This window comes from Marmota marmota, unplaced genomic scaffold (assembly GCF_001458135.2).
Source record: "Marmota marmota marmota unplaced genomic scaffold, marMar, whole genome shotgun sequence".
In the NCBI taxonomy this organism is placed as follows: domain Eukaryota; kingdom Metazoa; phylum Chordata; class Mammalia; order Rodentia; family Sciuridae; genus Marmota; species Marmota marmota.
The window spans coordinates 44322108-44335289 of NW_026000174.1; the positions used below are offsets into that span (position 1 = coordinate 44322108).

Consider the following 13182-nt stretch of genomic DNA (forward strand, 5'->3'; position numbering starts at 1 on the left):
AAGGAGGAGGAGGAGGAGGAGGAGGAGGAGAATGAGAATGAGTGTCTGCAGGGCACATAGCATCTACCTAAGAAGCTGCTTGCCTGTAGGTCAGGGGCTTTCATTCTAGTCAATTTTCTGTTGTAGGATCCAGATGCCAGTATTTTTTTGGCATTAGTTGGACAACTGACAGTAGAAGACCAAGAGGCTAGTCCTATCTAGGTAGCTGCCTGCTGACCATCTTCCATAGAGAGGAGACAGGCGGTTGGTCCTTGTGCTCCGTCTACCCACAGTGGCATGATCTGAGGGCTCAGAGAGTGCCAACCTATGGGGGACTTTTGAGAGCCCACTTTTCCAGAGTTCCAGAAGGCTGGAGTCCAGCCCTGAGGAAAGGAAAGAAGTCCATGGCTTGCCCTCAATGGGGTTGCTGCTGTAGTCAGGGAAGGAGGGTGTTCTGGGGTGTGGGTGGAAGGGCAGCCCTGGTTTCCTGGCTGGTTCACCACTGCCCAACTCTGCCCCAACAGCTCTCTTCAGGGTCATGAGCTTCATGTTCCCCTCTTCTGTATGAGGCTGGCCGTCACCAAATCAGGGGATCATTCTAGTGACTCTTGACCAGTTCTGGAAGTACTTGGCATAGTCCTTGGCACACAGAAGATATCCCTGATGAGAGTGCTCAATATGGATTGGCATCACTGTGTCTATAAACCTGTTTACCTGGTATGATGCTTGGCACAAAGAATGGGTACGATACATATTTCTGAAGGGACAAATAGCTCAAGTTGGCAGTTTCAAAATAGAAGTGCTTACTAGTTCCTATAGTTAAAGTTTCCTATAGTTCCTGTAGTTAAATTTCCACACACCCCTCTCAGTTGGGGAAATGTTCACTATATTTTTCCTTTGTGTAAGTGTGTGTGTGTGTGTGTGTGTGTGTGTGTGTGTGTGTGTGAGAGAGAGAGAGAGAGAGAGAGAGAGAGAGAGAGAGAGAGAGAGAGAGAGAGACNAACATGAAAAGTGAAATCTTTTTCTAACTTGATTCACTGAAATAAAAACCAACAATGCAAATAAAGTACAACAAGATAGAAAATGGTGGCATAGTGGCATCTACTGTGTGGATAGCATCCTAAGACTCTTCCTCAGCTTAACTGTGGCCCTTGCCCTTAGCATCCTTCCATGCTTTTTACTTTAGGGACTAATTATGCATTAAAATCCCCATGAACCTGCTGCTCTCACACAACATTTAATGCATTAATATTTAACATGATGTCTTTGAATGTATTTTTCTGTAAAGTCTTTTTGGAAAGAGGATAACTAATTAATCTTAAAAACCTAGAGGAATTGTTGTACAAATCTGGATATGACTTTTTTTTTTTCAAATTGAAGTAGAAATAGAACTGTAACTTATACAATTTCTAGGATGTCATTTTCCTGTCCTATTATAATCATGCTGCCCACAGCATGAGGGGTGAAGGTGTCAAACCTAGAAGCAATAAAAATGCTCCATACCATCTCTTCACCTCTGAATAGTTTAGTGATAGCATGACTTTAGCATCCACATTGGCATCTGTTTTTCTGGCTCTCATATCTCCTTTCCCAAGTCAAGAAAACTGAGCCATTCATTCATTCATTCACTCATTTATTCACCAAATACTTATTGAAAGCCAGCTCCATGGGAAACACCATTGAAAGACAAGAAGCATCAGCCTTTTAAAAGATGGGCAGGAATAGAGCTTCTATGCTAGTGGTAGGGCAAGGGCAGATTGTCAGAACATCAAATCAGTAATGCTAAGAGCAATGAAGAAAGTATAACAAGATGACAAGGGGTGGTTGTAGGCGGCTGGTTAGGGAAAATAGTTTTCAAGCTGCAACTTGAAAAGTAAGAAGGTACTGGGCATGGAAAGGTCTTCAGAAATTGCAGTCTGAGAAGGGGAAGGCTAAAGCAAAACACAGAGCAGGTGAAAACAGAAATGCATGTTTTTGTCACTTTGCTAGACTGCAAAAAATATTGAGCTCTTCTTGTTTGACTGGCCTCTGAGAAGATTGCTGTGATGGAGCAGAATGGATTAGTGGGTAGGAGATGGGCTCTGCGAGGTGGCCAGCCCCAGCTCCCCTAGGTCCCTGTAGGGGAGAGATGAAGTCTGCAGATGGTTCTGATCAGAGACATAATGTGATCTTGTTCCCTTTCAAAATTCATCCATCCTTGCTGCTGGGGAATATGCATTTAGGGGTAAAGGGATAAGAGTGGAAATGCCAAGGTAGGTGATTGCTTAGAAGGTATACATGTAACAAAATTGCCCCTATACTTAGTGACCTAAAATGACAATCTGTATTTATTGTCTTTCATAATTTCTGTGGGTCTGGAATTTAGCAGTGGCTTAGCTGGGTGATACTGGCTTAGGGTCTCTCATGAGATCATGGTCAAGATGTTGGTGTAAATTGTAGTCAACTAACACCTTGACTGAGCCTGCAGATGGCTCACTCACATGACTGTTGGCAAGAAGCCTGTGTTCCCTGCCGGATGGACTTTTCCAAAGTACTGCTTGAGTTTCCTCATAACATGGCTGCTGGTTTTCCCCAGAAAGCAAGGTGTAAGACATCATGGTATTTTTTAAATTATTATTTACTCTCGCAGAGTGGTGTGCAATCACCAGGGATTTCTTGCCTGCTCAGAAGGATAAGCCTCCTGAGAAATTAAAGTCTAGAATAATTAGTGAAAAACAAAAGACAAACAGTGAGAAATGATAGTTTTAAAGATGGAGCCCTATAGATCCAGTCCACACAGGAGCTGGAGCTAGACAATTAGAAAATGGCTCCTGTGGTTTATTTAAGGGGGTACATCAAAGGCAAAGGTAAGGTTTCAAGGGCAGAGTCTTGCTTCATGAGGTCTTGCAGTCAGCAGGTTGATTGGCATCTTGGCAGGCCACACCCATCTCAGAGGGGCTGTGCGGCTGTGGTTGTAGCAGGTCATCCCATCTCCTATGCTGTGTGGGACCTGGGGAAGAGCTTAAATAAGGCTCATGATGTGTCTGGGCAGTCAACCAGAGGAAATGTCCACTGGAAGTTCCCAGACACCCAATTCACCTATTCATTAGGCTGCGGTCCACACACAGCCCACAGATGGCTTTCCACAATTTACCACCAAGCCTTGGAAGTAACACACTGTCATTTGTGCAATTTCCTCTTGGTTTCCTAGATCAGTTCTATTCATTGTGTGAGAATTAGGAGATGAGAATTATTAGGAGCCAGCTTGGAGGCTGGTTATCTCATATGGTTTGTTTACCACGTGCAGGTGGAAAATGGTAGTGGTGACCAGACAAGAGGTGCCCAGCTAAGCTACCCTCTAAAAATATATACATATGTAGCAACATGTCTGAAGAGAGATGTCTTCTGCCATTGGCTGCTTGGTGAACTACTTTTTGCAAATCAGTCAACAAAACTCTAAAAAAGAAAAAAATCTAATTATAACCCATTGTTAGACTCAGAGGTGTTTTATCCACACTGTAAAATAACAATTTACTTGGCTTAATTTGACAGATCTTCTGTGATTATGATAAGTGACAGAATGATACATACTATGTGTTTCTCAATAATTTAAACAACATCCCAGTCTCTTGAGCAGGCAGGAGGAAAGATGAATACACTTTCATTACATTCATATTTTATATAACACCTATTTTGCTTCTAAACTGTCTGCTGGTGTAGTTGTTTGAACAGGCTTAATTTATCTCTTGCCGAGCCACGCTCAATAAGCTGTCATTCCTATAGTTACTTCCTAGGAATATGCTTTAAGAACAAGGAAATCAGCAAGATACCACTGGCCCCAAAACTTCTTCTGTCAGCTGGGAAAACACAAAGCCAACTGGTGTCTTTCAGACATCACAGCAGAACTATCTGTCAAATGGGAAATTAATTTAACCAACCGTTGGTGGTAATCAGTCTATTTAATTAGTTATTTAATTAATTTGTTTCTCTGGTGGTTATTTTATAGCTTTCTTTTGTTTTAAACAAATGAAAAAAACCAAAACCCAAATTCTTGGAGAACCAGCCTTCAGAAAGAAAAAGAAAAGAAAAGAAAAGTATTAACAAGAATGAGAGTAGCCAGTGGACCAAGAGAGACTTGCCATCTTGGCACCATGCAAAAGGTTGTCACTTTGGTGACCAGGACTGCACTGCACGCTTGCCTCTTGTAATGGTAGATGTTAAGAATAGTTGTGGGGTTTGGCCAATTTTTTTTTTCCCATTTCCAACTCAAACAGAAGACAAATTTAGTTTTTATTCATTTTCAAATGCGTTTTGTCACAGTTTTGGAAGAATGGTGTTTGCTGTTTAAATTCGAACTTTTAAAATTCTTTCTTGCCCATGGGTAATGCAACAGGAGGGGGCAGATAAATAGCACCGATCTGAAATTTAAAAGAAAACCACAAGCACAGTGAGCCCTTGACACAAATCCAGATGCTGTTGTCTCTGATGTCTGTCGTTTTGAGTCAAGTGGCATCCTTAGGTGCCAAGACTGCAGCCTGTTCTCTCTGGCCACGCAGCGCCCGTACATCATAGTAAAATCAATGTGTTTATGTTGTGCTTCAGTGCCAGCGAGTGATGAAGAGGAGGGACCTGTCCTCTTTGACAGCTCTGGCAAGATGGCTGCTGATCCCTTCGACACGTCCTCTGGGTCTGTGCAGCTCATCGCAATCAAACCCGCAGCCCTCCCCGTGGTGCACCCCACCTCGGACAGGAGCCAGGAGACCTCAGCCGTCCTCAACGGGGAGGTGAGCATCCAGCGACTCTGTGCAGAGTGTGGCCAGACCTCAGGGATTCGGAGTAAGGGGTATTGAGCTGACCTCAGCCTCTCAAGGTCATTTTTGCCTCTGCACGTGGTAGACCTCCATGGTTGACGCCTTCAGAGCATTTTCTGCCTTCTCTGAAAGCCCAGAGGGAGCCTTTTAAAAAGTCTGGTTATGAAGAGGAAAATCAGAAATCCTACTTCCCCTTCCCCTCACGCATACAGCCTTCTGCCTCACACCTCGAAATTTCCATTAAGGATGTCATTGTGATGGTGATGGGAGGGGGGTGAATTGAGAGGGAAATGGAGAATCTATCATTGTGTGGACAGGGATGGGGCCTGCTGTAGGCTCTGAAATGGCATTTATTCGTTCCAGAAAGCTCAAAACAACCCATTGGCTGCTTTGAGGAGAATACCAATGGGTAACATGATATTAATCAACTTTCCTTGGAGTTTGAAAAAAATTGGTAACATATGTTAGGAAGCGATGATTTACCAAATAAAATTAGATAGAGAGATAATAGATGAGGACAGATGATAAACAGGTGATAGGTAATTGATAGATAATTGATGACTGACAGATGGTGGGGGGAGGGGCAGAGCCCATGCTATCTCCAAGGGAGAACAAGAAGTCAGGTAAAAATTACCTGCCATCCTCTGTCTTCTGCAGAAAAATGGTCAGAGGGTTAAAAATGTTTATGAACCGTTAAGAAGGTGTATACGGAACCTGCTTGTGAACACTTAAGCTACACAGGGGTGCGGGCATGCGAGCACACACAAGCACTCACACTCTGATGCTTTCCTCTGATGCCAAGCCATCGGGATGATCATGCCTTTCATTTGCTTATGCCTTGATGTTACCTCCAACAGGTGGGAGCTTTCTGAAGTTTTAAAGTCTTTTTATTACCATACCTTAAGAAAGTGTCGCAGTCCCTGTACAACCGGGTGTTGTCCTTATTCCACTATCCAGGATGCTTACACAAGCATTTTATGAACCTGATTGAAGAAGTGCCTCTGGGCAGAAAGACTGAGCTGGCCTAAAGTTGTGATAGTTGACTTTTAAAAATAACCAGTTATATAGACTCATAGAGCATCCATTCCACCTTCCTAATTTTTTAGATAAATAAAACTGAGCCCAAGGGATCAGATGGCTTGCTCAAAGTCAAAGTGAAGATTACTGTGGTAGCCATGATGTTCAGGTGCCCGGGCTCCATGTCCAATGTTCCTTCTTTCTCTTTAAAAAAAAATTTTTTTTCAGCCCATTGGTGAAAAAATAGCATTGGTCTCTTGAGCTACACCACCATGGTTTGAATCCCAGCCCTTTCATTTGCCATCTGTGTGACCTTAGGCAGGTTAGTTAAATCTTCTGTATCTCAGCATCTTCATCCATAAAATAGGGCTGCTCTGAGGCATTAGGTAAAGCATTAGAACAATGCCTAACTCACAGTAAGCCCTTTATTATTACCGTCAATCAACAAGGATGGATTAGTTGATCATGTACTTTGTGCCCCTTGGCTCTATAATCTGATAGCCTGGATGCCTTCTCAAAACCACTGAATCTCCATGGGTGCAATTCTGCCATCAGACATGCAGGGTGCTGAGGCCAATAAGAATTAGCTGCTCTTAATTAGGACCCTCTACCTAATTGTGGCTGCCTCGCCTGGGTCTCTTTGTCCCATCTTAATCATAAGAGCATCATGGAGACAGACTCCGAATCTGGGATAGATGTGATTTACCACTCCCTTTTCCTCCCAGGCCCATCACCCTGTCACAGAAGGAGAACAGATGAGCATTTTCCTTGTCCAGAAATGAATTCTTGCTACATTTGGGTAGTTAAAGGAATGGACCTTGCTGGCATTTGGATTGGAAGAGAGCCCTGAACTGTTCTCTGTAATTTGCTGCCTTGTGGAGCTTGACACAGATTGCTTTATAATTTTCTTTCTTCTTTTCTCATGGGTGACTGGTTTAAATGGAAAAAAAAAACCCATAACCCCAAAGCCATAAATTTTCCTTTTATGAATTACAGGAAATTCTTTTAAAGAGTACTTTAAAGAAAACATAACAACCACAAAGAAAGTTCAGCAAAGTGGGTGTAAACTCCTTATCATGCTGTTATTTATTAATCACGGTCATCTGCCTGAGTCTTTCACAGGTCAGAGGGACATTAGCCATGTTCCTTTCTAAAAAACCAGACTGGCTTTGCCCCATCCAGCAGGACCTGGTTGGCATTAGTAGCCAGATGAAGCTTCAAAATGGTCTCTCTGATTTACTGAAATGTTCATCCTTGTGCAGTTTGATAGTGTGGCCTCAGGAGCAGGACACTTGTCCTCCCTTCCCTCTCCAGTCATCCCAACTCACAGGCCTCAGGGACTAGTGGTCTCATCCAGCTGGGCCTCAGATAGACGGCCAAGGGAGGCCACTGGGTTTCTCAGGGCTGGAACTAGACTCAGAACATAAAAACTAGCTGGTGAACCAGGTCAGAGGTCCCCACATCAAGGAACCAAAAGAATGAAGAAAGAATAAGGACCAGCACCACAAAACGAAGAGTGAAGAGTAAGACCTGGGCTGAGCAGCACCCAGGACAGTGGGAGAAGGAGGTCCTGATGGAAGGGGTCAGGTGACCGAGTGAGAGCCAGGCTCCATGCTATTTGTGGGCTGGTGTGAAAAGGGGACCCAGGTGAGTCTGGTTGGCTCAGAGGACCAGAGGTGAAGCCTAGGCTAGCTTTTCCAGGAGTTGTGACCTTCTGGTGAAAGCCTCCCAGATGTCAGGTATGCTGGGTCAGGTGTGGCCTGAGACTGTCTCTCCCTCCAGGTGAACAAAGCCCTGAAACAGAAGTCAGACATCGAGCACTATCGGAACAAACTGCGCCTCAAAGCCAAGAGGAAGGGGTACTATGACTTCCCCGCAGTGGAGGCAAACAAGGGTCTGACCGAGAGAAAAAAGATGTATGAAAAAGCCCCACAGGAAATGGAGCATGTTTTGGATCCAGACCCGGAGCTGTGCGCTCCATTCGCGGAGTCTAAAAACAGGTGCGGCTCTAGGGAATTTGCTTTAGATTGCTGTATCATATGTGGGATGAGGGCTAAGGATGCCCTGGGCAATATAGACCTGCTCCCTTGATCTGGTGCCTTAGGACTGTGATCTTTGCAGGCTGCTGATCTGGGCCTCGCTAGAGTGTGCAAGCAGATGCTCTATGATGAGTCAGGAAGAGTGTAAAATTGAAGCCATTAAAAAAAAAAAACAAAAAAACAAGGCAAACAACCATAATTGTCCTTTGCCTTAATGGTATTTTCAAACCAGTAGCCATTTCAGAGCTGGGTGAAAATATAATTATCACCTACCTTATTAATGCAACTTCTAGATCAAGGGACATTGTATTTTTCAATTATGTTAGTGGCTGTTGCATAAGAAAAGCAAATTTCATGCTTCACCTTTTTATTCGGGCTTAGTAAGTGCTTATCACATTGCTGCTCAGCGTTCCATGCTAGTTCATCTTGTGCACTCATAGATTTGTTCAATTTTTCAACATTTATTGTCACCTGCTATGCATTAGGTACCAGTCAGGATGCTGCATACTGTCATGACCGTGTGTGTTATCATTTATTCCTTCAATTCCTTCAACATTTTATAGTGGACCAGACAGGCTGATTGCTGGAAATTAAGGTCTGATGGGAGAGAAATATAATTACCCTAAAAATGCTAATCACAAGTCTGATGGGTTTTTGAAATTCGGGCTGTCATGGTGATCTAAAGGGGGCGCCTAGCCTAGTGAGGTAGGGCTAGTGTAGGTGGTTTGAATTGGCGTCTGTCTCAATCTGTTCTATGATGCTACAACAGAACACCTGAGACTGGATAATTTATAATGAACAGAAATTCATTTTCTCACAGTTCTGGAGATTGAGAAGTCCAAGGTCAAGATGCCAGCATCTGGCAGGAACATTCTTGCTGCATCATCACATGGCCGAAGGTAGAAGGACAAAGAGGGCAAGAGGAGGCCAAACTCACCCTTCTGTAATGACATTAACCCATTTTGTCCCATTGCCCTTGAAGTGGAACACCTATGCATATTTAAATATAGTGCATAACGTATAATATAATTGCATAGGAAGAGTATAATTGTATTATAATATCTTCATGTTAGTGCTAATTAATATAATAACATTTAAGTTCTAGATTATGATTTTCAGCCTATTTTAATGCATCTGGGCCAATTTCATTGAAAGAACTGAAAACTTGGGGTTTCATGGGTTAATGTCATCCACATGGGCAGAGCCTTGGTGGCCCTATCGCCCCCGAAATGTCCTGCCTCCTAACATTGCCAAAGCAGCAACCAAATTTCAATATGGGTTTTTGGAGGAAAAAGAACATTTTACCCATAGCAGCTGCCTTCCAAGCCACCTCAGCAGAGTGCCCTCGAGTACCTGGGAAGAGGTTCAGGTTAGCGAAGCCAAGCACACCCACCTTTCTCCCCTTCCTGCCTCCCTGAGCCATTTTCATGGTTCAAGACTGCCTCTTTCCTACACCCACTCTCTCCTTGGTGACTTCCCTCCCCCAGCTTTAAACATGCTGCCACTGTCACCTGTCACAGAGCCACTGCAGGTCCATGCTCACAGCTGGGGCTCACTAGGGCAGTTCCTGGCCTGAATGGGGTATTTATCAAAAGGAAAAATGACTACATGACAGGCTTGGATTAAAGCCACAAAACCAACTTGAGAGGGGGAGTAAAAATTTATGAATAGAATCAGCATAACTTATTCTCTACAAAGAAAAAGAGGAACTCTCAACCGGAGCTTAATTTACCATGCTTCCAATTAGGCTTGGTTGGTATGGAAGCTATTGATATAAAGTGACACCGTGACAGGGTTCACGATGCATGTGCTTTCCTGCACTTGATGACTGTAGGAAAGAAGAGAAGATATGGATTTTGTCTGGAGGCTGGAGGTTACTTCAACTTTTACTTTGCAGTTTGGGACCCCTTATCTAGTGGTCTCTTATAGTCTGGGCTGAGACCTCCTTTTCCTCTGTTTTCTGCTAACATTCAGGGAAAATGAATCGATGATCATGTGCAAATAAGAGGAACTTAGTTTGACAGTTACTTGAGCAAGAACAATTTCAATGATGGCTTTTTTATGAAAAGATAATGAACAAAGAATGAATGGACCTGTCTTCTGCACTGTCCAGCACAGGTTCAGGCCAGATGCGGAAGGCCTTGGTTGGTGGCCTGCTGCTGCTCCTGGGCATGTGTCACTAATTCTCAGTACATGTTCACTGAAGAAATGATTCAATGACTCTTGAAGCACCAAAAACTAATTTATTTAAGAACTTTGACCAGGTTATGGAACAATAATAATGGATAATCACAAACTGGGTGACCTGGGAATAGGAATGGAGATAGGATCCTTAAGAGATGGGAAGGGGGAGAAAGATCATCAGAAAAGAAGAGGAGATAGACTCCCTGTAAGCTTGAGGGTGTAATTCTTGACACATTCTGCCCTTGACTCCAGAGGCTGCCTGCTGTTTATCTGTTTTCACAGGTTAGAGTTACCTGTTAATTGCTATTCTCTCTACAGCTCTCCAGAGACCCAACCACAGCAGGTGCAGGGAGAGAAACATTCTCCAGTCCAGAGGTAGCATCAGTAATTTTACCTTCAGACTGAAGCTCAGTATAAAAAAAATAAAAATAAAAAAGGCTACAAAGCTTAGATTCCAAATGTTGACTCATCATTAAATCTTTTAAAAGAATTTTCATGGCTCTTTTTTTCCTAGAATCAGAGAAACACTCCATTTTATACTATAAACTTTTACCAAGACAAAGTGCACACTAGTGCGTAGGTGCGGTAGTGCAGGCTCCCATCTCGCTGCCCCGGTTCACGCCTGCATTCTATAAACCTGTAGGAATCCCACCTAACAGCTTTTCTCAGCAGTGTGAGTTGTTAATGTGTTATGCAGCATCCTCCCTTGATGACAAATGGGAATTGATGGATAAATAGCCCTGGCAGGGGAACTCTGAGGTGTCAGCTATGCTGCTGTAATAACCACATTTTCTAGTTTCTGTATTCGGTGCTTAGATGCTTAGACCTAGGAGTCTTTGCTGACTCCAGAAAAACCGTCCCTCCCAGGGCTACCCAGTTCCTAGTGATAGGAGAGGACTTAACCTGCAGATGCACTTGTCATATGCAAATCAACCCATCCAGAACCCATGCCTTGGTTACCACCTTTAGATGATCTCACTGGCTCCCACTCTAGGCCATTATCCACCTGCCCAAATCACCCCAGGGCCAAGTACCAGATGACTGAGCCCTCTTGCCTTAGGATCTGCCCAAATTATCCAAACTAGCCCACTACCAGCCTGCTCCTTCCCTGCCCGTTACTTCCCACGGAAACCACAAGAAAGTCTTTCGCCCATGTTTTCTCCTGACTCCTTGGCCTTCTGACCAACCTGGTGCTTCTCTAGGTGGCCTGTCCCGGGTGGGACCTATCCCCTTCTCTTGAGATCTGTGGGTGTAACAAGTTACCTTTTCATCATCTCCTGATCTTCCAGCCTTGTCAGACCTGAATAATAACTAAACCTACGTTTTAAAGCAACCATCTCCCACACGTCTCCAGTGAGTTTGAGCCCCAGGTATCCAAAACACTCATCTGCTCCACAGTGGATGGCTTCCCTCCTTTTCCTCCCCATTCCTCTGGCACTGCCTCACAAATTAACCCCTGGCACTCAAGTCACCACAGAGTGCACATCTGGGGACCCACCTGAAGGCGATAACCTATAAAGACAGAGTTGCTCTGATGGAACCTCTAGGCCATCTCAGGGTTCAATTTGTGAACTACTTTCTTAGCAACCCTGGGATTAAAAAGCTCTTGAAAAGCCAAATGAAACTCATCATTATCCACACAACAATATTTTCAGAGGCAAAAACTTACTTCTCAAGTTTGCCTGTTCTAAAATTTATTAACTTTTCTAAAATACAGCAAAATACCAGCAAAAAATGAGTCTATCTAATGGAACTCCTTTTGATCAAATTAGGCCATTTCTCTACCTGAAAGCCTAATTATAAGTAGCTATCCATATACCAAGTCACATATTGGGGATCTGGTCAGTGGAGATCTGTGTTGAACCTCAGGTGGAGCTGTGCATCCTAATGGCACATCTTCTCTGAGGGAAGATTAGACTCCAGTGTCTTAGTTCTTACCCATGTTCAGACTTCTTGAAATGGCTTATACCATCTCCCTATTGTATTTCTAATACTTACACAATAACCTCCTGAAATCTCCGTTGTCAATCCCACTACTTACTTGGCCACCATCCTTATTAGTGAATCTTTTCTCAATGAGCTAATTGGCAATCTCAGGAGAGTTGTGAAGCCTGCTTTTTTAAAGATGTCATTTGTAATTAGGTCAGGATGGGAATTCTTCAGGCTCTAAAGTGTGAGTCACTCAGAACCGATTTTGTCTCACAAGCCCACTGAGGTTGGGTGCTTTTCCTAAAGGAAGCCTGTGATTTGAGAATAACTAGAGGACACAGTTTATAATATCAGGTTGAAATTCTGATATTAGTCAACATTCTTGGTGGTTGAAAATGATGGAAATCCAGCACAAACTGGTTTAATAAATAGGGGATGTAGTATTTAACATTGTTGAAAGGTCAAGGTTTCAGTGTGGCTGGATCAAGGAGAATATACAATGTTTTCTGCATTTGCTCTTGCTCTCTCTTTACTCCTTGACAGCCTGGTTTGAAGGCAGGCTTTACCCTCATGGTGGTAAACTGGCTGCCAGTAATTCCAGGCTTGTGTCCCTATCTTCTTAAAAACTTCAATGCCAAGAGAATGCCCCTTTTCCTAGTTGCCCTAGCTAAAGCTCGGGGACTCAGTCTCATCAAACCAACTCGGGTCATGTGCCCACCCCTTGACCAATCACATAGCCATGGAGATGCAATGCTGTGATTGGTCCTGCTCGTCAGTTGAATTTTCTAGAAGTAGCTGTGTAGAGCCTCTGAATGTGCTACTCCCTGGCCTGAAATACTCTGTACTCACATCAGCATGGGGCTGACTCCATTTAGGACTTTGCTAAAAATGCCACCTCCCACAGAGGTCTTCCCTGACCTCTATCTGAAGTCATCTTCCATCCCAGTCACCCTCTGTCATAGCCCCTGTTTTTCTCTATAACGCTGTCATTCTGAAATTGTCATGTTAATTGTCTGTCTCCATCATTAGGATATAAAGTCTGAGAGAGTCAGAGCCACGGATGCTCAGCATCTTCCATGGTGCCTGGCACATAGTAGGCACTCATTAAAGAATGGATGGATGGATGGCCCTGTGTTAGCTTTCTGTCAGTGTGACAGAATAACTGAGATGGACATCATGGCTGAACAAAGCCATTCATATCATGGCAGCCTGGAAGGAGAGAGAGAGAGAGAGAGAGAGAGAGA

At 43.6% G+C, this 13182-nt stretch overlaps 1 protein-coding gene across 1 annotated transcript in view; it reads left to right on the plus strand.

Annotated features, from left to right (window-relative positions):
- Kiaa1549l (KIAA1549 like) overlaps positions 1-13182 on the plus strand; it is a 266932-nt gene that overhangs the window by 209017 nt on the left and 44733 nt on the right. The window contains exons 17-18 of the mRNA XM_048788211.1: positions 4561-4742; positions 7569-7786. Of these exons, the coding sequence (XP_048644168.1) occupies positions 4561-4742; positions 7569-7786 (400 nt within the window). The remainder of the gene's footprint in view (positions 1-4560; positions 4743-7568; positions 7787-13182) is intronic.